Source organism: Drosophila serrata, unplaced genomic scaffold (assembly GCF_035046125.1).
Source record: "Drosophila serrata isolate PLE 108 unplaced genomic scaffold, ASM3504612v1 contig_184, whole genome shotgun sequence".
Taxonomy (NCBI): Eukaryota; Metazoa; Arthropoda; class Insecta; order Diptera; family Drosophilidae; genus Drosophila; species Drosophila serrata.
Genome location: NW_028257082.1, coordinates 584,130 through 607,296, shown reverse-complemented (window position 1 = coordinate 607,296; position 23,167 = coordinate 584,130). Strand labels below are relative to the sequence as shown.

Here is a 23,167-nt window from a genome sequence, read left to right as displayed (position 1 = left end):
TTCAAGTTCTAACCGCGGGGAATATATCCTTTTGAGCACTTTATCACAACGATTTGGAGGAGTCGAAGCTTCTCGGACTGGCGTCAGACCGCGAATGATCGGCTGGGAACAGAGGGCGCCGTATTTATTTGAACTCCAACCCGAGCCGGGTTTTCTGCCCCCGCCGAGAGCACTGAACCGCGATCCACCAGCACCACCGGATCGTCGTGGCTATTATGGTGGAGGTGGTGCTGCTGTGCTTCGCTGGCATTCGTGGCTAAGGTGTTGGCACTCGGTTTTCAGTTTATTTTATTATTATTTTTTGTTTTTTGTTTTTTTGGGGAACGGGACGTCGACGATTTGTCACCTGGCCTGCTCCGACCAACACCTTGGGGCGGGCTTCGCTCTCGTTTCACGGTCAGTTTGGCTTTCGGAGAATGACAGACAGGCAGACAGGAGGAGGATGTGGCCAGCGAACGCCTTGATTGTTTCGTCGAGACGCGGGGGCTAATTATTCCATCTATGGATGGCGTAATGCCCCAAAGAACACTCCTGTGAAATTATCGCAGATTATTTGGTTCTTATACTGGGATGAGTCAGGGCAGGGCCCAGAGATTAGCATTTCCACTTCCAACTGGAACAGAAACAAAACACTTTTGGAGGGGGCGCTTACATAATCCACGACCGTGACCATGAAAAGGCTTTTCACCTGAAGACGTCTTGGGGAAATCTTTATGATGATGTAGTAGATACTCTTGGGGGTAATGTTGAGTGATATATATTAAATATGGATTATAGTTAAGGGGGGATTTCCTACTTTTAATTAAAAGAATAGGAGATATATCTATTGAATCTAATTAAGCTATAAACTGGTTCATTACCTATTTTAATCTTAATCCTTTACATTAATTCTATTAAAGTAAATACCTTTTTTAACTTATAAATAAATCTTTACAGCTTTGTAATCTCCATAGGTTTCTGCTGATTGTTAATTAGGGAGAATAAGAATAAACTTATAATCTATATACCCTTTAAATATAATTAAAACACCTTGATTCACAATCAAAAATAATTCTCAGCTGAAACCGTTACCTAAAAAATTAACTTGTAAAACACATTTCCAAAGCATGACAAATTACCTTTTGCAGAAATAAATAAAACATAGATTCACGGTGAGTTAAAATCCCAGCTGAAAGATCACCTTCTTGGTCTTTATGCTCAGTGAACCCCACACAAAGGTCGTTGGCATCATCCATAAAAAACACACAGGTATTACTCGTAAAACACAGAACCAGCCAACGAACAAAACACAAAAAAACAAGCAGGCGACAAGTTTAATTAAACGATTTAATTTAGTTTTTACAAAGCGCTCAGGCCCAGTTTTGCCGCACAGATTCGATATGGTAAATATATATAATATATATACTATATAATTTCTTGGGCTCTGGAGATTGCATCTAGTTCGCTTCATGGAAGAACAATTGTGATGTGCGTGTGTACAGTGTGTGTTTTTGGGGGATCCTTGTTTCCGTTTCCGTTTCAGGGTCTGAGTGTGCGTGTGGCACTCTCGAAGGGCGCAACAAGATCAACAATTAAGCTAATTCAACGATACTGCTAAATACGAGTTATTGTCTCAAGTTGTACATACTTGTAAATGGCAAGTATATAGTTTTTCTGAGTGTGTGTTTAGACAGGTGTGAGCTAAGGGCAGTGATTATAAAAGGCAATTATAAAAGGTTTTAAGAAATCTTATATGATATATAGAACAACAACCAAATATCACATTAATTTCATATATTCTATCTAAACAAAGAATGGATTTTACCAAGTTTGTTTATCAAATAAATGTAGAAATAAGTTCTTAATGAATTATTTTACAATTTTTCATATAATTTGCTAACTAAATTCTCTTTAAATACTTTATTTGCTTGACTTTAAAATTTATGTTAAATTATATCACAAAATTAATAAAATATATTTAATAAATCACTGCCTTCGCTTTACACACTCACACTTTACACTTAAATATCCACCTTAGTTGGAGTAACCATATGTTCAAGGATACCTGAAGGATGTGCCAGTATCACGACTGCAACTTGGCCGCATTGGCAGCGGCTATGTCATCCCGGAAGGCCAGGAAACCAAGCTGCGCATGCGAGGCCTCATTCAGAGCTCGCGAACGTATGCAGGCCCTATACTGATCGGCAGTTAGTGTATTAGAACAGATCTGTCAAGTATATAAAGCTATATAATCAAACAAACTTTTAATATTATTGTAAACATTACTTTGGTATGCCAGCGATGAAAGATCCCCGGATCGGTGGCTCGTATAATCTTGATTTTGGAGCGTATATACTTGCGATAGAGCATCACATCCTCACCGCCCCAGCCCACAATTTCCTCCTCGTCAAAGCCTCGGACCTGCAGGAAGTTCGAACGATACTGGCAAGTCATTCCATAGCCAAAGTCCCGCCAGAAGCCGGTGTCCCTTGAGATCACAAGCTGCTCTTCCTCGCCAGGCAAAGGTTTGCCCTGCAGCGTATAAACCACATGGGGATTATACAGACTAAATACCACAGGGTAATATACCTGGAAAAGTTATGATATATTATTAAATTATAATTTTTAATATTTAAATATTAAGCATTCTTCTACCTTCTTGCCTGGCGAGGCATTCCAGCGACATCGCTCCAGAAATCTGGTGGTAAACATAATGTCCACATCGCACATAAAGAGCAGAACATCCTCACCAGCTGGCTTTATGTGCTCCGCTCCCAGTCTTAAGGCTTTGGCTAGAGATAATTAATTTATTACAGTTTTATAAATATTAGAAAATATATCTGCTTACCCCTGCTAAAAGTTTCATTGAGGGCCAAGAACTGTGTCCTCTCTGATCTTCTAGCCATGCGCCTGGCCTGCTCCAGTCCCGTGACTCCAAAGTACACAACTATGAGCTCCAGTCGACGATCCTCCAGCTTGGCTAACATTTGCAGGAAGCTGCGAAAGCTGTGCAGGCGTCCAGCCAAGGGCAGTATCACATGGATCACTGGGGAATCCCCTCCATTCAGGGACAACTCCGATAGTTGTACAGTTTGCAGGGGAGCAAAGGGACGCATCACCAGAGCCCGACGCACAGGACTCGCCTGATGTTTGACACTCTGGAAATAGAGCTCATACTGAGTGCCCGTGGTGGGCTCTGTGCGATAGATGCCCTCGATGAAGTCATCCAGTGTGTACTTGATGACTCCTTGATCTCCGGAAGGAACCGCTCCACCCTTTGTCCGTATTCTGGCCGAGTGATTCCGATTAAGGCTCTCCAGGGCTTTATTCACCGCCTCGATGAGGTCGCGTCGCCGGTAGCCAATCGGTTTCTCCACCACCCGCTTGCCCAGACCCAGGTCAATGGGATAAACCCGAGTAAAGGTAAAGTGGTTGTAAGGAATCAGCTCATACTCGTTGTTCAGCGGCAGACCGTGCAGGATTTCGGCGGCTCCAACCTGCTTCCGGATATAGCTACTGCAGTCGTAGTGATGCGACAGCGGGGAAGGAGACACGGTGGTCTCCTGCAGTTGCAGTTGCAATTGCAGGCTGCCATTGCCTGTGGTTGGTGGCTTGGCAGCGCTGCTGGTGCGATTGTTGCTCTGCAGGAACAGGATCTGTGTGCGCAGCGAAAGGACCTCCTGCTTCAGACGTTCGATGGCCGCCTCGCGTTCGCTGAGGGCGTAACTGAAGCTGCTGGCCTCGCTGCTGGGGCTGTTCGGTTGCGTTTCCCGAGCTGTCAGCTCGTCGAAACCGCATTTCGTGAGCACCACAATGGAGGCGGCGGTCACCAAGGCGAATAGCAGCAGCAGACGCACCAGCAATTTGGACACCAGTGAGTTATGCATTTTCCATAGTCCTTTAAAGGAATATTTTCTGAAAAATCAGAGGATTTTAAATAGCCGTTAGAGAATTTCATTGGTATGGCAACTCTCTCTCTGTCTCTTATCAGGAAATGTACACACTGGTATGTTGGTGGTAAGCTACATTACACAACACTAGTAACTAAAGCGGATTGTTTTAAAATGTACACTTTGCATAATTTAATTGTTCCTTTTTTAATAAATATTATACAGAAAATGCGCCTGATTAAAAATTACACTTTTCTATTGTCGTTATTATTCATATTTATATAAAAGAATTTAAAAATATCGATATATTCGACATGAGTATTCTATCCCAAAGGCGACAATTCTACCCCAGTTTTCTGTAAGCGTGTAAAATTGTTATATACATGTGTAAGATGTAAAATGTTAAATATCACAACATTTTTGAAAACATCGAAACATGTTAAGAACGATAGTATCGATAAGGCTGATGTTTTGCCAGCACTAACTAGATCACACCGATCACAAATTAAAATTGAAAAAAAGAAAATTTAGTGCTATTTGCAAGGCAGCTGTAGATTTCACCGGAAAACCCGAATTCCAAAGCATTATTCCATAGACCCATTGTCAAGGTGAGTACTCGTGGGTGGGGGCGGCCTCTTGGCCATGTAAACACAGTGCGTTGGCACTGTCGCTGCGGCAGCGGAGCAGAGCAACAAGTTCTTTTTCGCCCCGTTGGTGATGGCATTCCTCCAAATCGCGAGTGATTCATACGCCGAATAGATAAGGTGTGCTCCGTTTTGTTTTCTTTCCTTTTGTTTTCACAATCTACCCTTTTTCGGGGTGTGCGTGTGTGCGTGTGTGTAGCAGTTGCACTTGTAATTATTACATATATAAACTACTAAATCGGCTAATACGTTTCCCTTATTCGATTCCCCAAACGCAGCAGCAGCACACTCTCACAATGGAGAACAACGAAGCCCCCACTCCCTCTGGATCCAATAACAACGAGTAAGTGCGATTGCCTCGATGGAAATCGAATCGAAGCAACAGGCTCAGCGCACGAAAAGCAAGGAAAAGCCCCTCAAGTGACGTCATGGGTCTTAATTAACCGAAACCGAACAGCAAAACCGGAAAGAAAGTCTAGCTAAGACAGTTAAAACGACCTTTGGAATACCCTAGGAGTCATAGTATAAGTTAAAGTGAAGCTATATCGCTGGGGATGTCGTATTTAGATATAAAATCTATATCTTAGTAAAATATATACTAAAGATTTTAGAAAACTTTTTTAGGAAACAGTTGTTTTCCCATAGAAAAAGACTTGTTCATTAAAATTATAGAAAATAGTATAGAAAACAGCTGCTATCTTATAGATTATAGCAAGATACTATAGAATACAGATGTTTTTAAATCGATGAAGTAGAAATTGCTGAAGGATTATAGGATAATGCTACAATAATTTAATTTACATTAGAAAAAACCAATATATGTGCATTATAACTGATCTATTTTGGTATTGTATACTGTACTAAGTCAGGGAAAAGCATATTTAAATTATCATAATCTCGTTTTGGTATAAAGATATAAGCATCCAACGTAAAAGATTATATTTCTAGACTGTTTAGACAAAATTTCTACTAGTAATCATTCGCCTAATCCATGTTCCACTAGATAACTCTAGAAATAGGCACAATTAAGGTTCGATATTAAGAAATCCCCATTAGTTAAACCTCAGGAATAGTAAGAAAGCAATGAAACAGACTTATGGAAATCTAAGACCCCCTATAAAGCTTATCAGAAATGCATATACTTAAGATAAGGCAAAGAAATGGCTTCGTTCACTGGCCAATCTCTAGATAAGAGACCCCGATGTCTAGCTAAAAAGTATCCCCCCGACATTCCTTGCTTTTCTACGCTGCAGCTCGATCCTGTTCATATTTGTAAGATTCCCCCACAAAAACACATATAATATTGTACAGTTTTCCCATACTTCCGCCACCACCGAATGCTCACGACAATAACTACGAAAAATACGGGGACCATCACATCAGCAACAACAATGCAGCCAACAAGCGACTGCAGCAGACACAGGCCAAGGTGGACGAGGTGGTCGGCATCATGCGGGTGAATGTGGAGAAGGTGCTGGAGCGGGACCAGAAGCTGTCGGAGCTGGGCGAGCGTGCCGATCAGCTGGAACAGGGCGCATCCCAGTTCGAGCAGCAGGCCGGCAAGCTAAAGCGCAAGCAATGGTGGGCCAACATGAAGATGATGATCATCCTGGGCGTCATTGCCGTTGTGCTGCTCATCATAGTCCTGGGTAAGTCTGTGCTAAGGCTTTCGCTTTTAGGGCTTCTGTTTTTTTCTGGTGGCGGTATTAATGCCTTTACTCGATCTTGACAAAGATCAGTTGTGTGTATTTAGGTGGCGGGTGTGGTATTTGGTATCTGGTAACGGGTAACTGGTAACTAAAGACACAAGTCGACGCCCTGCACGCCCTAATCTTGCTTAACCTGTGGTCTCAGCCTATGCTAACTAATCTGCTTCCAATCTGTGGCCAAAACGGCGCCAACTAACCCAATAAGAGATACTACCAATCGTACTGATGACAATCCGTTGTGAATTTCTGTTTACTTGCAGTGTCGCTTTTCAATTGATACAATTAAGCCCTCTTACACACACAGAAAAGCAAATGCTATTCCGTTTTCCATACAGCAAAGTTAAGGTTCAGATTTATCGTTAAGCACGGTATATGCGTGTGCCGGCCTACTCTACCATATACACACTAAATTGTATATTATATTATATAATATATATCTTAGGCTAAGCAACTCCAACCGTCGGAAAGGTAAAATGTTGTTACTGTGTCTCTGTCCTAAGTGTGAATTATCATATTTGTTTAGTGTCTAAGGCGTGTGCAGATTAGAAACTCGTGTGTACCGATTGGGGGTCTCGGTTTCGTTTCTAAGAGAGTTTATAGCAAACAGTCTAAAGTTTAGAAATAGGAAAAGGAAATATAGAATATATAAGTTTAAGCTTTGAACTATTTAAAGATTTTAGGTTGCGGAAACATCATCTTAACCACTTTAATCGTACTTATAATAGTTATATATTTTAAATAAATTAATATTCAGTTAAAGAACGTCTTTTAAACACTCTTAAACTTAGTTATTCAGTAATATTTATAGCTCAGATTAGACATGTCTCTATGACTTGCCTTCGTAAAACGATTTAAATTATTTAAATGTGACTGAGATGATTTCTGTTACTAATGTTTTAAGGTAAAAGTTCGATTTTTAAGCGATAAGCTTAAAAATAATGAATCCCAATTTTGTTTTCTTTGATTTAGAGTAGAAATAATTGAATTTATCACAAGAAATCATAAGGTTACACATTCAAAGCTCTTTAGTTAGTTGTAGGAAATATGTAAATACTGTACCAACCATAAATAACTTGTTGAATCGATTCTAAACTGCATCTAACATGTGTTCTCTCCCGTTCTAGTGTCGGTCTGGCCGTCCAGCAGTGGCAGCGTCAGTGGTGGAGGAGCTAAGGCCATCACCGAGGCCCCTCCGAATAAGCCTTAGAGGATATGGAACGGAAATGGACCAAACTACTATTCTGGGACGGGAACCCTTTCGCGCAAAACACACACACACACAGAGGAGGGAGGAAAAAATCAAAAGAAGATAACATACTAAAATCGCGCCTAAAACATATATATATATATTTAACCAGATTGTAATTATTAAAACTTAATGTTAAACCAAACCCAATTTTATGTACGTATTGTAGCCGTGACCAGAGGTCCTCGCGTATGTGTGTATGGATATATGTACGATTTATATAGATACTTGTATGTCATGCAATTGAAAATACATCATGCCACCTACACTTTAACCCAGTCCAAGGAAATCCGTTGGAGTTTTTTACCCGAAACAATTCACAGAGCCAAGCCATTTATTTACATTCAGCAGCGACCACGATTTAACTGCACCAACCACAAGGAAAATAGTATCGATTTTCCGGCGAATCAAAATCGAGTCGCGTCACCCCGAGAAACTGACCCAACCAGACCAGGTGCGTGGCACTGAGCAACTGCCGCGCCAGGAGCAAAGGATGGCACTTTTTGCGTAAACATTCCGCACAGCTGTTTCGATAGTTCGCGCAGGCGCAGTCATTTCTCAAAGGGTCTTTTAGAGAAGAGCTTCAGAGTCCTTCAGAGAATTAGCTTGTAGTTCTGATAACATAGCTGGTTGATCTTCATGGAACGCTCTTTCTATAATAATACAAGTTAGATTTTCGAACTATGGAATAAAGTTATTAATATGTTAATTGTTTGAATTCTTATATTTTTATTAAATGTTAGAGCTACTGTGAAAAATAAGGATAACATTGAGAAAACTTATAGAACTAGGTGCCGGGTACATCGATTAGAAAATTTGGGTATTATTTCCAGTGTTGTTTATACAGCTATAATTATTTTGGAATGTCTTAATTATTATTTATATATTTTGGTATAATTTAGGCTGTTAGATTATCATTTATATTCGGAGAATCCTCTAAACTTCCACAGAACTTTTAAAATATAAATATGTCATTCTTTTCTTTAATATTTATACCCTTGAGAGGTGTTTTGATTTTAATTAGAAGTTTGCAACGCAATGAAGGAGACATTTCCGACCCTATATAGTATATATATTCCTGATCAACATCAACTGCTGAGCTGATCTATCCATGCTCATCTATCCGGTTAAATGCGAACTAGAAACTCAATTTTAAAGCTATCGGAGTAAAAATTTGCAGTTAGTCTTCTATATATTCTTACTTTTATTAATATCCGTTCCATTCCGGATCGGACGACTATATGATATCGTTGTCACAGGAACGAATGGTAAATTTTAAGAAAAACAAGTTAAAGCTCTTTCCGTTTACAATATATTTTCTTCTTATTTGAGATTTGGTTATTTTAAATAATTCCAGAATTTGGGTTTTAAATTTTATGAAAATCGGACTACTAAATCATATACTTAATAGGAAAAATCGTGAAATGTATAGGGAAATGTAAAACTATATATATATTATGTATAAATGAATGTAATGAAAGTAGGCATTACTTCGTTGTTTTTTAACATATGTTAACTGTGTAATATTTTGATTGTTTAAAATATAAATAATCTAATTACATTCTGCGAAGGTATACAAACTGCGGTATGCCGACTTTAACTAAATTTCTTGTTTAAAGAAAATTTCGTAATATTAATATGCATACGCATGAATATTATTATTAAGCAAACAAAAAGATTCAAAAACTATTCGTTTACCCCAGGCAGGCATCGGCCTGGTTGAATTCAAAAGGCATCGACTATTGCTAGGGGTAGCATAGAAAAATGTAAATCAGAGTGGCATTGAATTCACCATTACGTTTGAACATTATTCTGGCCTATTCCTATTTTCCTCATATCCCACACAGAAGTTCCGAAAACCTACAGCAATCATGGATGAACGTCGTCAGAGAATGCAGGCGTACCGGCGAGCCCGCCGTAAGTTTGCATGCACCGCTTACATGCTGACCGTCATCTGGATGGTGTTGGCCCTCATCCAGTGGCTCGTGATTTCCATGATGTGAGTTTGGGGTTTTGGGGAGTAATGTTCGATATGCTATTGCCTTTGTCTGTTTTAGAGCGGATGCAAGAAAACTGTTTCTTGACCTGTACTGGATCAGTGTGATCTTCTTTGCACTGGCCATGATATTGCTGACTTTGTTTATCTTCATCGAGAAAATCCGATATATCATTGGTCTCAACTGGGTGTTTACCATTCTAATAGTGAGTTTCTTTTTAGTGCTTTATGTGTGTGTTTCCATGGATCCTTTCTAATCAATCTATTATCTGAAATCGCTCTTTACCAGGTTGAGTTCGTGATTATCGGACTTTTTGCCTTGGCGGCCAAAGCGCCATGGCCGGACCTAGTTTTGTGGTTCTTTATATGCGTGCTTATGCTCTTCATTTTTATCCTACTTGGATCAATTATACCGGTAAGAACTAAACCCTTTACTTAGGAATCCTTTTGTGTAAATGTGTGTCGTGCAGCATGACCTGACGCTGGACGTGGTGACCCTGTTCGTGTTGGCCTTCGTTTTCCTTGTGGCCACCATATATTTCATCATGATGCACGTTATACTCGGAATGCGGTACTCCTTTGTGGTTTTCCAAATCTTCATCAGCATTGTTGTGCTGCTGGTAAGGATTTGCATAAGTTCTATGAATCCGAAGAGCAATTAAAATTAAAATCCCATTCTGGCCCTAGTTCGTTATGTACCATGCCCAGACCATCAATGGCGGACGATTTGCTGAGATGCGGCTGAGCGATTTCCTGCTGGCCTCGCTTATACTCTTCCTGGACTTTATCATCTTGTTCCTGCTGACCTTCTATGCCCAGGTAATCTACCAAATCGCCAATCGTCAAAGCAGCACAACCACAGCCGCAACCAAATCCACAACGGCTGCAACTACCGCACCCACTCCCGAGGCAAGGTATATGAAATAGATATGTTCCAGACGCTGTTTGGGAAAACGCACTTCAATCTCGATATCGCATTTAAGACCTATTGAATGAAATTCAATTCAAAATTCGGAATGTTTTGAAAATTAAAATTTTTCGTTGTATGAATTAAGCTTCAAAAGCATCCAAATATTTCTTGTATTTCTTTTGGGGTGCATCATATTAACAGAAACCCAAAAGCCAAGATTAAAACGCATTTCGGGTGAGTGTAACTGGAGAACCTTTGAAACTTTAATCGGATTTCTTTGACTAAACATGGATTAATTTTGTAAACCGGATAGTAGTAGTAGCTGCTCAGTATCAGTTGATATCTTACAATAGGATATAGGTTATATATATATATTATATACTCAACATTGATTGGTACTCTACGATTGGTTTTCATTATTGATTGATTGCACAGCAGCAATAGATGACTTACACTTCCGCCTCCCCCAGGAGCACTTCCTCACATACCTATGGACATATTTATATGTACAAATAAGCTGAGATATAGTAGGAATCTAGGTTAAACTAGGACATTTTTTGGCTTATGATATTAATGGGTACATTCATTGAAAAAATATGATTTAACAAATACCAAACAAAAAAAGAAACTAACTTCGGAAAGACGAAGTCTATATAGATAGATTGTTAGATTAACTTTAAAGGATCGGAAATGAGTTTTTCACAAGCTAAGGAAGTTTTACTACAGAAATAAATAACAATCCATTATTATTTTGGCTTAAATAAAATATTTAAGTATAGGAAGGCTTTGAAAATTTGCTCAAATAAGTTGATACATTCTACAAATATTAAGTAATATTATAAACCCCATTTTTAAACTTGTTACCAAATTCTATTCTTCCAAAAATCAAAGTTCTTCTGATCTTTAAATCCCCATTATTTTTGATATCCACAAATCTCTAATATATAATATATATGTATCTGCAGAATAGTATTAACTTAAGATCTCAAGGACTAAAGCGATTCCATCGAGGAGGTTGCCGAGCAAATGGTTGCATCCGAGTCACTCTCCCTCTCGCGCTGCTCCTGTCCCATTCCTCGGGCGGAGAGCATGGGCTGTGAGTTGGGCGAGGCAAAGGACTCCAGCAACGGTGTGGCCAGCTCATCCAGGCTGCCCATCGGCGTGGGCGTGGGCGTGGCTCCGTCCCTGCTGAGTAGGCTGCTGTCCGTCGAGGAGGAGGAGAGGGAGTTGTGGGAGCGGGATTGTGATTGCGAGGAATACCGCTCCATTAGCAGCTGGCTAAAGGTCTTGGCCGGCCAGTCCGGATCCTCTTCCGGTTGCTCCAAAGTGGGCGTGGCCAGGGGCGTGGGTAGGCGAAAAATGCTGCTGCTAAAGGAGGCACTGCTGGCCGCCAAGGTCTCGAGTGGCTCCAGGAATCGCTTGCCATGATACATGTTGCAGGTGGTGACTGGAGTCAGCAGGCTATCCACGGATACGGTGACATCCCTACTAGCCAGGGGCAGAGGCAGGCTCAGGGGCAAAGGGGATTGGCTGGGAATCATGCCACACAGGGCAATGGGTCGGAATTGGTTAAGGGGAGGCGACTTGGAGGAGAAGGACTGTGAGAGCGAGTGGGAGTGTGAGTGCGAGCGTGAGGCGGAGCTGCAGCTGCCACTGGGCGTGGACAGGGAGTGGGCATGAATGGGAGGGCATGAAGCGGGGGCAAGGACACTAAAGTTGCGGCACAGGGACAGCAATTCAGTTTCTAGAAATTAGAAAACAAGTCATGGAGATGGTTAGCAGGGATTCCCACATATTCCACAGGGACTCTTGAGGGCCAACTAGCCACTAGCAATAGATCTAGAGGGACGACTACACTACCTGGGTTTCATACCTTCCGGCGACTCCTCGTTGTCCTCGCGAATGCTGGCCTGACCACCGGCAACTGCCTGTGTTTGCTGGGAATCCCGCACAGCACTGCGTCCATAAGAGTTGGTGGTACCAGTGCCAGCGTCCAGGGTGGTCTGCACCACCACGTCCATGTGCGAGTCCAGTGAGAATTGTTTGCCAGACATAAGGATGCCACGAACACGTCTCCTCATCGATGGGGATTCCTGATGCTGCAAAATCAAAGGTTTAAGAGGCCGAGGGATCAAAGAATCCACTCACCGCTATCCGTACTCCAGCATAGGTCTTGGCCAGAAACTCATCCGCATCGAAGATGGCCGCAAAGGAACCATTGACCACCTTGGGCGAGAGCGGAGAATTCGAAAGCAACAAGCTCGAGCCGAAGGCTTCATTTTTCTCCTTGGTTTCTAGAGAAAAAAAAACATTTATTCATGTATTTTTAATATAAAAAATAATATAATATTTTATAAAAGTATTATTAAAAAATAAAAACAAATACAGGAACGAACAGAAATATATTCTCGAAGAAAACGATGCCAAGGTGGATCGAAGTGCATTAACAAACACAAAATACAAATAACACAAAATGGTAACGCAACATAGGAACGAAAACGGAAACGGAAGTAGGAGCAGGAGCTGGAGCAGAAGCGGAACCGGATGCTAGACACAATAGGCCTTCCGTTTACCCTTGAGATACACGCGATTGGAAATGGTAATATTCATCTCCTCCAGGACCATGGAGGCCACCTGCCGTATCTCCATCCAATCCTTGACAATATCATCCAGTGTCGTGTGCGTCGAGGTGATGGTAAAGCGAATCACATACTGACCCTTCAGCGATGAGGGTATGCAATGCAGGTTACCGCGATGATTCAGACGCTTCAATAGCTTCTCGGTGATCTCGTTATCACCGCGTATGCGAAACACCACCAGTCCCAGATGCCGCTTGGCAGGCAGCTCAAACCGATGGTCGGCCAGGACCAAAGCCTCGAACTTCTGGGCCAGACGCACTCCCTCCCGGATGTGCCGCTGCAGACCCTTGATCCCGTACGACCGAAGGACGAACCACACCTTCAAAGCCCGAAAGCGACGGCTCAGTGGGATTTGCCAATGCATAAAATCCACAGCCACACCAGAGTTCTCATGCTGCAGATACAATGGCTCCACATTGAAGGTCCTGTGCACCGCAGTGCTGTCCCGCACCCACAGAGCAGTGGCATCAAAGTGCACCATCAGCCACTTGGAGGGATTGAAGGCCATCGAGTCCGCCCGCTCAATGCCACGCAGCCAGGTGCGAAATTCCGGGCAGATGAAAGCGCTGCCCGCATAAGCGGCATCCACATGGAGCCACAGGTGGTGCTCCGAACAAACCAAACCGATCTGGAAGGGATATATAAATCAATTGATACTATTCCAGCAAATAATTAGTATAAAAGCAAGTAGCTTATTGCCAATATTTGTGGTAATTACTCCCTGGACATTACCCACCTCTTCCAGGTTGTCAAAGCTGCAGCTGCCGGTGGTGCCCAGTGTGGCGCAGACCTAAAAATAAATCACAAAAGGACACTTAACTGCTGACATGTATTAATTGGCTCCTGTGGGAGTCGCTGCGAATTGAGAATGTCTCAAAGTCTCCGAATGTCTCCGGAGCTGGTCCAATTAATTTTGACAGAATGCCACTCACCCAGAAGGGGACCAGGCCCTGCTTAATGTCATCCTCGATGGCCTCGCGCAACAGTTTGCCGCGCATGGCCAGGTCCTCGTCCGCCTCGATATACCGCATCCTGACGAGTCCTAGAGCAGAGAGAGAGAGAGTGTGTAGCTTAGACCATAAGCGGCTTAAACAATAAAAAGTACATAGGCAAGGACTCGAAGGAAATCTTATAGATCCCATTAGATTATTTTGTTAAAATGAATATAGTTAAAGGACAAAACCCACCAATCAAAGCCGCCTTTTCCACACTGGAATGCGCCTGATCCGAACAATAGGCCACCAGTCGGGCATTGATTTCCGCATCCTGATAACCAGGATGCCGCTCATGGAATCGCTGGATCGCTCGTGTGCGTCCCGCCAGCAGACACACCAACGTTGCCTCACTGGCCGTCGTCTGGAGTACACCGCCGCCCTGGCTATTGGGACTCAGATGAAGAAAGGCATCCGGCAAACCAATCATCTTGCCCAACCAATTCATCACAATGATCTCCAGCTCCGTGCAGGCCGGTGAGCTGGCCCAGGTGAAGCCCAAGCAATTGATGGCATCCGCCAGCATGTCACCCAGGAGCGAGGGCATCGAATTGAGGGCCGGGAAGTAGGCATGCATATGCGGCGATTGCCAGTGGGTGATGCCAGGCATAACAATCCGCTCCACATCCGCAAAGATCTTGGGCCAGGCCTCGCCCTCAATGGGAGCGGATTCGGGCAGAAGTTGACGCATATAGCCGGGACTCACATCCGGAAAGACACGACGCTCGCGTATATTCTCCAGATAGTCGGCTATATAGTCCACCATTTCTTTGCCTTTAAATTGATATAATATTAAATTAAAGTAAAAGTTTCTACGCAATCAATATATGTATATGGCTAATAGCTGGGCTTTTTATAGAATTCAATTACTTGGCCATCAAACGAAGACAAACGGCTGGGACAAATCCTCGCCTCGGGTTTAATCAAATATACGCCCCGTTGGACGGGATTTCAGTCCGGCATTTACATACATGTCTGCCGCTGTGTTTATGGCTTTATGGCCCTTTATTATGGTCTTTGGACTTGGCTCAAAACTCACCCCGCTGGCGGTATTCCTTGAAGTCCATGCTGCAATCCGTTTCGCTTAACCCCTTTTGTTGCTGACGCAGATCCTGTGCAATTGTCGTACGCAATCAGTGTTTGTATCTGTTAACTGAATCGCTGTGAGTTTGGCCTAATCCCGTTTGGACTTTTGTCTCTCGCTTAGGCCAGCTCCATTTTTCGTGTGACTTTGGGCTAAATCGGAATGGCAATTGTGGAGGAGGAATGTCAACCGCTGACCGTTGGCACCACCAGGAAAAAATAAAAACAGAGCAACAGAGAAACAAAAGCGTTGAACAAATATATTGAAATAGTGATACACTTCCGATTTTGTGGGGCTTCTGGAAGAAAGAATGAAAAGCGCTTGGAAATACCGTCAGCTGTGAAAACACAGGGGTGGACCTAGGTGCTGGAAAAAGGGGTCTCTCTCACCCAATTAAGCCAGCGATAATATTTGTTCTATATAACTAAGGGGCTTTCGGGTTCGTGGCCTGCTTTTATAGGACCACAGAAATCAATTAGATACCATATGAAAATCCAATCCGATACGATTCCCTCGGTGGGATGTTGTGTCGACAAGTTGTCGGAACATGGAAATAAATGTCAGTTAATCCACCTGCCCGGCACGATACCTGGGGGGCGGCGGCAAAGGGGATTTAGATCACTAACGATCCCCAACAAAATTCCGTTTAAATTGTCAAAAACGCTCCCTCTCTCTCTTTAATTGTTTATGCTTGCTGACTCCGTCATAGCTCGATTATATATATTCTAAATACCGACAATTAAATATATATCTCGGCTGATCTGTGACTCGTGCAACTCAAATATTTCAACTGCATTTTGTCATGCATTTAGAACGAAGAAAAACATGAATGTTGATTGCATTTAATTGTTTATTACATTTAATGTTTAACCAATGTTGATAGTCCAAGAATTCCACACACAATGTTGCTGGCGATGGAGTTGTAGATTGAAATTTGTGGCCATAAATTCCAACAAATTAATGTTATAATTATAATTCGAATCATCGGGTTAACATAGTTTTATAATTAAACGATATTTTAGAATTATATTGTATTTAAAGCTTAAGTAAAAATATTTGTTAAATATTTTTTATGGCTTTCAAAATCTTCAACACGAGCAAATTCTGATAAATTTTAAAGAGATATATTTATAATTTTGCACATTTAACCATCCCGGAAATTTTTGAATTTTAATTAATCAATGTTTAGAACTTCTTGTTATTTTATTACCCAATTTAGACACACAAAATCACAATCGAAACAGAAGTCACCACGCACAGGACTCGACCCAGAATCGAACTGAATGAAATCTGTGGCTGCCAGGATCTATTTATACTCGGCAACTGTTGCTTTGCTTCGGGCCAGTGGAAGGACATTTTCATCCAATGAAAATGCGATTAAACAGCAGGATGGCTATTTTCCTAATATGAGTGACAACAACAATCAGCTTAGCGCGAAGGAGTGGGAGCAGCAAGGATAATTTAGTTACCCTTCACGAACTTTAAATACTCTTCACAAATTAGGTTTTATTGAAACAAACCTAAAGCAAAATGGTAAAATACAAGAATAATATTAAATAATATATATACAATTTTTAATAATATTTAAAAAGCCGTTAATTTGTATTGTAGTATTTATAATTATATTAATTTTCAGCTTTAACTTGTGCAATTATTTGAAGATCGAATCAAGCAGAAGAAGATGGAAAAATACAAGAATAATAATGAATAATATATATAATATATTTAATAATTAAATTTGTATTGTAGTATTTATAATTATATTATTATTCAGCTTCAACTTGTGCAATTATTTGAAGATCGAATCAAGCAGAAATCCAAAACCTTTACAAATAAGTTAAACGTTCTTCATCTTTAAAATAAGCATTAAATAATATACATAAATATTTTCAATTGACAATTATTTTAAGCAAGCAATATAGAATTATAAGTTACCTGAATTATTTTATTTCACGAAAATAATGCTAAATTAAACATACTAAAACTTGATGTAATTATTAACTATATTAATATAAATTACATTTCATAATCTTACTCCTTTTATTTCTATAACCTCTCGGTATTCTTTCCTCGTTTAAAAGAGTATTTAAAATCAGCAACAGGCTGTTGCCGACCAACAAAAAGGACACCGAACAGGACGAAGGAAGCGAGACAAAGAGAGACGATGAGAGAGGGAGGTTTAAGGAATGGCCAATGGCGTCGAGTGTCCTGTTTGTAGGCACCTAAACAGCTGACCAATCGCTGGCGGGCAAATCCAGGCAGGATCAACAGGCAGCCTCCTTTTCTGTTCGTCTCAAACAACTGTAAATACCACCATTTGACCAGATTAACAGACATTTCCCAAGGGAAAATTCGAAGCGAACAGGAAGGCATAAAATCTGAAATAAAATCTGTAGTTAGTTGGAATTTTAACTTCGAAACGCCCCGAAATATCAGAGAAGCAAATCATTACACACTTGTTTGTTACAAGCCAAAGGGGTGGGGGGTAGACAGACCCAGGAACCAGGGAAAACAGAGAAGGAGATAGAGAAAGAGAAACAGTGAGAGGGGTCAATGAGCTTTGTACTCGTCTCCGCGGAGACTCTGTAAATTTTCGACAAAATACCGCTACATTGAATGGCTTTTGCACGTCGCTTTGGTGTGTGTGTTTGTGTGTGTGTATGTGTATTACCAAATATTAAGCAATAAGAATAAGAATTTCAGTTTCTTTTGGCAGCAACAGTTACAAAGCGGCTTTTGTTCTGCTCCCCCCCACTCGCTCTTTATTTGCATTCTTATTAAATTTGCGTCTATAAATACATTTTGTGTAAGCTTTTATTTAGCTGTAAGCAACAGATAAAAAAACGTTTCAAAAGTGCATGTGCATACGAAAAATCATAAAGAGCACAACAAAAACAGGGAAGAAAACAAGGAAAGATCCATTTCTCTTTGCTTTTTTTGTGGCTCACCTGTATGTGCTTTCTCTTAGAGCGATCGCTTAGGTTTTCTCGCTCTCTCTCTCTTTGTACTTTCTTTACTCCCCGTCTCTTTGACACTCTCTTATTCGCTCTGCCTGGGTTTTTTTTTCGTGTGTTTTGATTCCTTCATTCTTGAGCGCTAAGAACGTTCGTTGACCTCCGTTGCTGAGTGTTGGGGCCTCTGTTTCTTCTGCTGCTGCTGTCCGCTTAGCGGTACTTCTCAACCTGTTTTTCACCTCTCCCCCGCTCTCTCTCTCTCTCTCAGCTTGAGTGTGTGTGTGTGTGTTTGCCGTAGAAGTCTTCCTGTTTATTCAGCGATTAAAGGTGCAACTGAGCAAGCTCCAATGACGGGCCCCAAAAAAATAAAAAGAGACAACAACAAGCACAAAAGATACAACAACGTCACGGGTTTCGGGTCTCTGACTCTTTCGAGTATGATTACAAATACGAGTACGATTGCGAGTATGAGTATGAGTTCGAGTACTATGACTTTGGGGTTCCGAACTTTCGGACATAACATCCCATCTGTGAATCTCTGATGAAATGCACGCATGACTCCGCTCACGGCATGTGGTATTTGTATCTGTAAACTCTCAATACAGTTGTACTTCCATAAGACAAATCTTTTTGAGTAGAGATAATATAGTGTTTTAACAGACTCATGAAATATTATATCCCAATCTTGTCTGAATATCAAGATACAATTCTAAAGATCCTCTTATATTAATTATATACCAAAAAGGTACTGTTTATAATAATAAAATTATATAATACATAACCAATATTTATATAATATCTAAGATAGTGTTTAAGATATATTATCTATATTTATTCCCTGGCAGGGTATTATAATTTCAATCAGACGCTTAAAACGCAGTGAAGAAATCATTTCCGACCCTATAAAGTATATATATTCTTGATCAGCATCAACAGCTGAGTCGTTCTAGCTATTTTAGGTCAAAATTAATTTTTTTGAAATTTTTGAAAATTTTATAAGGGGTTACATCGTTAAAATTGTCAAAATTTGGCAAAAATTTTGAATTTTTTTATATTTTAATCTGAGTATGCAGATTTATTAGGCTAACAAAAACTAACATAACGCAGCTTTGCGAATTAAAATTACTGCTCTTTTGGCTTAGTTATGAGTATTTTAAACTTTGATTTGTTGAACAATTTCAACTATGAAATATTTGTAACTTAGTTATAATTGATTTCTGATTCGATCTTATATTTAAATTTTTAACTAAAACTACTTAAATTTCTAATACTTAAACAATTCTTCCTTAAGACACACATGGCGTATACGTAATTTAAGAGCTTTCACGTTAAGTATACGCCATGTATGCGAAATATATCTTAAGTCGAAAACTAATTTTGTTCCCCTTCAGGATATTGTATTTTAAGTCAGAAGCCTACAAAACAATGAAGGAGTCTTTTCCGACCCTATAGAGTATATATATTCTTGATCAGCATCAAGAGCTGAAACGATCTAGCTATCTCCGGACACAATCAAGTTTTTTCAAAATTTTGTAAAGTTTATAAGGGGTTACATCATTAAAATTGTCAAATTTTTACAAATAAAATGTAATCTTTAAAATTTTAAAAGCCAGTATGCAGATTTGTTAACCTAATAAAAACTAACATGGGGTAGCTTTCCGAATTAAAATTAATGCATTTTTGGCTTAGTTATGATTAATTATTTCCTACGGAAATACGTTAAATTTATCTGGTAAAGGCGGTATAGTTTTTTAATATATAATTTTTGAAAACAATCATAAATATTTTTTAAATATATTTTGCACATTTGAAAGCCATATAGTTGGTGTTTTATTTAATTGTTGTTGCTCCATGGTCACCTTTTAAAATTGGGTAAATCAATAATAATAATATGACTAATTTTTTCCAAAGACAATAAATAACTTCATCAATATCAAGCATAGTATAAAATTCGATTTACGATCTTTTGATATATTGAATCTTTTGCTATATTTTAATATCTTTTCGTATCTTTTGATAACATTTTCGAACCTTTTAGTATATCCTGATACTTATTCATATCTTTTAGTAGCTTTAGGTATCTTTTGATTTCTTTGAAATTTATTGGAGAATCTTTTGATATCGTTTTAGAATATGTTAATCTAATACACATCACAACATTTTCTTAAAATGTATTTATGTTATATACTTTTAATCACCAAAAAAAAAGCCCCGATCTGTAAAGTATCTGGACACCCCAGTTCTCCTTAGTAAGACTCCACTGTTTTTTCTTCATATTTTCGGTTGCTGCGTGGATATTTTTGGGCAGTGATCACGCATTTAATTAGCAGGAATTCTTACAGGTGTGGTGGTGATGGTGGTATTGGTGTTGTGCGTGTGTGCTAACTTCTTGGAGCTCCTTTCTCCTTTCTCGGCTGAGCTTCTGTTTCGGTTTCAGCTGGTTTCTTTTATTCTTCTTATTACTTTTTTTTTTTTTTTTGCTCGCCTCCGCACAGGTTTCCCGGTTAGCGCCCGAGGATGATGATTCCACTTCCACCGCAGTTGAAGAAGAAGATGATGATCATGATCATGATCATGGGATGCAACGGGTCTTTCGACTCGGCCTCTCGCCATTTAGTGTGCAATCGATTGTCCCCACGTCCAGTCCAGTCCACACGGATTCCGGATCTCAGATTCCGATTCCGAATCTGATTCACAAGCTCTCCTTCCTGACCCGATCCGTTCCGAGCCGCTTCGTTCCGCTCGCCAGCGAGTGATCATCGCCATCGTCATCGTCATCGTCATCGTCATCATCATCAACGTTCCCGTCACCGGCTAATTTCACCGTTTGAAAACTGTTTGAACTAATTCGCGGGTTCTGTGATCATGATCATGATCTGGTCGAGTAAAGAGTTCAAAGCCTTGACACTGCTCCAATGAGTTCGAGTGAGTGTGTGTGTGAATGAAAGTCATCCAGTCCATTGATGAGAGCCAAGAATCTGGAACTACCATGCCAAGCACCATTAGAGGTGAGTGCGAGGTGAAGGGATAATATTATATTGTAAGATGTATGTATATTTAAAATTAAAAAGATATGTATACTTCAAATAAGATATGAAAAGGGATGAAAAGGGATTAATGGTAGTAATTATATTGATATTTTAATATAATGGAAGATTATATCAGCAATTATTTGTTTTATTACTTATTTATGAATTATTTGCCATTTTGATATAAAACCCTAATTTCAATAACACCATAAAATTAAATACTTTTTATGAATTATTTACCATTTTGATATAAAGCCCTAATTTCAATAACACCATAAAATTAAATACTTAAATTCGATGACAGATTTATGACCATATCATATTTATGACCATATCTACAAATATATAAAGCTAATTACTATATTACTTTTAAAATAAATGTATCATGGATCAAATCATTGAGATATAATAGGATATAGGATGTCATAGGAGATATGATACAATTTTATTACGAATATTTCAATAATATTTATTATCTATTTATTATTGTTATTAATAATATTACAATGATATTTGTTACTCAGTTTTTGATATTTCATTAAAAAGAAGGAAGCTGAGTAAGTAAAGATGATCTTTTATGTTTAGATGTTTTTATTAATTAATTAATCTGCGCTACTTTTAAGAGAAGAATAAAAAATATAAGATATAAAATATAAATTGATCATCAATTACGTTTCAATTGTAGCATTTTCGATATAAGGTCAAACTTTGGTCAAATTAAAAACGTAATTGACTTGCATTAATTTTCAAAACAAGACCAAAAGAGAATGCACATTAAAGCGGATACTAAAAATAATTAGCTTAAGCAAATATATAATCTTAGAATGTTATCTTTCAATATCAGGCTTAACTCTTAACTATTTTTTATTTGATAAAAAAACAACATAAAAGTTTACATACATTACTTCTAAATTTTAAACAAGGCTTTGGGAAAATTATGGCCTTTCAACACATACAAATTGTAATATTTTATGTTAAAAAAAAATATATATATTATTTATCCCTACATTGAGTTATAATTTAAATTCATAAAAAGACATATTTAAGTAATTTAATTAAAGCTACAATATTTTCTACATTGTTTTCTTTATGAAACCAATTTGCCAAAGCTAGTTTGAAGTTTCTCTGGGCCAACGTCAACCTTGCTTGGCTAAGACCAAACCGCCTAATGGAATCATTAGACAAAATAAAAATAATAATGAAAAAATAAACATTAATTGATTATAAAAAGGCAACGGCTTTCAATAGCCGCAAAATAAATGGATGTGATATGCAGTCAAGCTGCAAGACATGCAATCCAAACGCAACGAAGCCGTCTTTTTGGTGGGGCCTAGCTGCTGGATTTCCGATTCTAGCCAAAAGATTTTTACCATTTTACCACATCTTCAAGGCAGCACGGCACGGTACACAGAGAGAACAACAACGGCAATGGGCAAAATGTTGCCTCATCGACAGCGGGGCTGCAATAAACCAGTTGGAGGTTGGAAGTCGCAGCTAATCTTGCAACACAGTTGCGCAACAAAGAATCCGAGGCAACGGTACTAACGTGTTTTTCTTGGTGGCTATTGTGGCTACAAGTTCTTCTGTTCACCGATGTTCTTTTTTCGTGTTTTTTTTCTTCTCTGTTTTCTTGGCAATCAGCTTTGAGCCAGTTGCGTGTAACAGGTTTTCCTCTTGAATAACTGGGACTTTCTTACGGGACTTTTTCGGAGAGTTTGTGCAGAAGAAAACAGGTTAGAATCGGCACAGACTTGCAATAGATGAGGCAACCAGCAGCCGCAAGAAGTTTACAACGGTGAGGCACACATTTTCACGTTCACGTTAGAACCAACGGTGTTTTAGCCAAGTTAGCTGCAAGTAGCTGGCAGAACCAGTTAGCTGCTTGATTGTCGTTGCGCAAGCGGCCAACAGGCAGGCAGGCAGCTCGAAAAGCACCACAAAATAAATCTAACATGATTTAAGCAACGGAAAAACATGAAATATTAATGCCAATGCTTGACTCTTGGCTACGAATCAGACATCAGAGGGCCCCTCTAATGATGGCCAATATCCGAGATCTGTTAGGTTTGGGCCCAGTTAGGCGATTAGTCCAAAT

At 39.6% G+C, this 23,167-nt stretch overlaps 4 protein-coding genes across 13 annotated transcripts; 2 read left to right on the top strand and 2 right to left on the bottom strand.

Moving 5' to 3' along the window:
• Positions 1–1,312: 1,312 nt before the first annotated feature.
• Positions 1,313–7,971, bottom strand: Csgalnact (Chondroitin sulfate N-acetylgalactosaminyltransferase). 2 transcript variants are annotated; one of them, XM_020945310.2, is made up of 5 exons: positions 7,736–7,971; positions 2,828–3,894; positions 2,635–2,771; positions 2,266–2,568; positions 1,313–2,206 (listed from the first exon to the last, which is right to left on the bottom strand). In XM_020945310.2, the coding sequence occupies exons 2-5, from the start codon at positions 3,864–3,866 to the stop codon at positions 2,063–2,065; spliced, it is 1,623 nt and encodes a 540-aa protein (XP_020800969.2). In that variant the 5' UTR covers positions 3,867–3,894; positions 7,736–7,971; the 3' UTR covers positions 1,313–2,062. The 2 variants fall into 2 exon arrangements, with proteins under 2 accessions (XP_020800969.2, XP_086683838.1); XM_086827712.1 differs by lacking the exon at positions 7,736–7,971 and adding an exon at positions 4,050–4,084.
• Positions 4,278–7,613, top strand: Syb (Vesicle-associated membrane protein synaptobrevin). Of its 8 annotated transcripts, none has more exons than XR_015270514.1 (5): positions 4,278–4,477; positions 4,792–4,856; positions 5,897–6,162; positions 6,483–6,690; positions 7,347–7,613. XR_015270514.1 is itself a non-coding variant. In XM_020945321.2 (4 exons), exons 2-4 carry the CDS (start codon positions 4,810–4,812, stop codon positions 7,427–7,429), a joined length of 396 nt encoding a protein of 131 aa, XP_020800980.1. In that variant the 5' UTR covers positions 4,287–4,477; positions 4,792–4,809; the 3' UTR covers positions 7,430–7,613. The 8 variants fall into 8 exon arrangements, 4 of the variants coding, with proteins under 4 accessions (XP_020800980.1, XP_020800976.1, XP_086683840.1 ...); XR_015270512.1 differs by having other exon boundaries at positions 4,286–4,477; positions 5,825–6,162; XR_015270515.1 differs by having other exon boundaries at positions 4,361–4,633.
• A 374-nt stretch (positions 7,972–8,345) lies between the features above and the next one.
• LOC110178303 (uncharacterized) lies at positions 8,346–10,536 on the top strand. The gene is made up of 5 exons (XM_020945393.2): positions 8,346–9,467; positions 9,526–9,670; positions 9,754–9,879; positions 9,935–10,084; positions 10,152–10,536. The coding sequence occupies exons 1-5, from the start codon at positions 9,340–9,342 to the stop codon at positions 10,389–10,391; spliced, it is 789 nt and encodes a 262-aa protein (XP_020801052.1). The 5' UTR covers positions 8,346–9,339; the 3' UTR covers positions 10,392–10,536.
• A 73-nt stretch (positions 10,537–10,609) lies between these two features.
• On the bottom strand, positions 10,610–16,369 carry Hdc (histidine decarboxylase). Of its 2 annotated transcripts, none has more exons than XM_020945360.2 (9): positions 16,300–16,369; positions 15,045–15,281; positions 14,201–14,779; positions 13,946–14,055; positions 13,750–13,803; positions 12,948–13,641; positions 12,523–12,668; positions 12,235–12,473; positions 10,610–12,118 (listed from the first exon to the last, which is right to left on the bottom strand). In XM_020945360.2, exons 2-9 carry the CDS (start codon positions 15,070–15,072, stop codon positions 12,112–12,114), a joined length of 1,857 nt encoding a protein of 618 aa, XP_020801019.2. In that variant the 5' UTR covers positions 15,073–15,281; positions 16,300–16,369; the 3' UTR covers positions 10,610–12,111. The 2 variants fall into 2 exon arrangements, with proteins under 2 accessions (XP_020801019.2, XP_020801018.2); XM_020945359.2 differs by having other exon boundaries at positions 12,248–12,473.
• Between the last annotated feature and the right edge of the window lie 6,798 nt (positions 16,370–23,167).

What these genes read in the sequence shown, in the direction of transcription:
- Csgalnact (XM_020945310.2), bottom strand. Translation starts at nt 3,866, where the DNA reads ATGCATAACTCACTGGTGTCCAAATTGCTGGTGCGTCTGCTGCTGCTA. An exon ending in CAATGAAACTTTTAGCAGGG is followed by an intron (nt 2,772 to 2,827) that starts GTAAGCAGATAT and finishes AATTATCTCTAG; the next exon opens with CCAAAGCCTTAAGACTGGGA. An exon ending in ATGCCTCGCCAGGCAAGAAG is followed by an intron (nt 2,569 to 2,634) that starts GTAGAAGAATGC and finishes TAACTTTTCCAG; the next exon opens with GTATATTACCCTGTGGTATT.
- Syb (XM_020945317.2), top strand. Translation starts at nt 4,810, where the DNA reads ATGGAGAACAACGAAGCCCCCACTCCCTCTGGATCCAATAACAACGA. An exon ending in TCTGGATCCAATAACAACGA is followed by an intron (nt 4,857 to 5,824) that starts GTAAGTGCGATT and finishes AATATTGTACAG; the next exon opens with TTTTCCCATACTTCCGCCAC. An exon ending in GCTGCTCATCATAGTCCTGG is followed by an intron (nt 6,163 to 7,346) that starts GTAAGTCTGTGC and finishes CTCCCGTTCTAG; the next exon opens with TGTCGGTCTGGCCGTCCAGC.
- LOC110178303 (XM_020945393.2), top strand. Translation starts at nt 9,340, where the DNA reads ATGGATGAACGTCGTCAGAGAATGCAGGCGTACCGGCGAGCCCGCCGT. An exon ending in TGGCTCGTGATTTCCATGAT is followed by an intron (nt 9,468 to 9,525) that starts GTGAGTTTGGGG and finishes TGTCTGTTTTAG; the next exon opens with AGCGGATGCAAGAAAACTGT. An exon ending in TCAGCATTGTTGTGCTGCTG is followed by an intron (nt 10,085 to 10,151) that starts GTAAGGATTTGC and finishes TTCTGGCCCTAG; the next exon opens with TTCGTTATGTACCATGCCCA.
- Hdc (XM_020945359.2), bottom strand. Translation starts at nt 15,072, where the DNA reads ATGGACTTCAAGGAATACCGCCAGCGGG. An exon ending in AGGGCCTGGTCCCCTTCTGG is followed by an intron (nt 13,804 to 13,945) that starts GTGAGTGGCATT and finishes ATTTATTTTTAG; the next exon opens with GTCTGCGCCACACTGGGCAC. An exon ending in CAACGAGGAGTCGCCGGAAG is followed by an intron (nt 12,119 to 12,247) that starts GTATGAAACCCA and finishes TCTAATTTCTAG; the next exon opens with AAACTGAATTGCTGTCCCTG.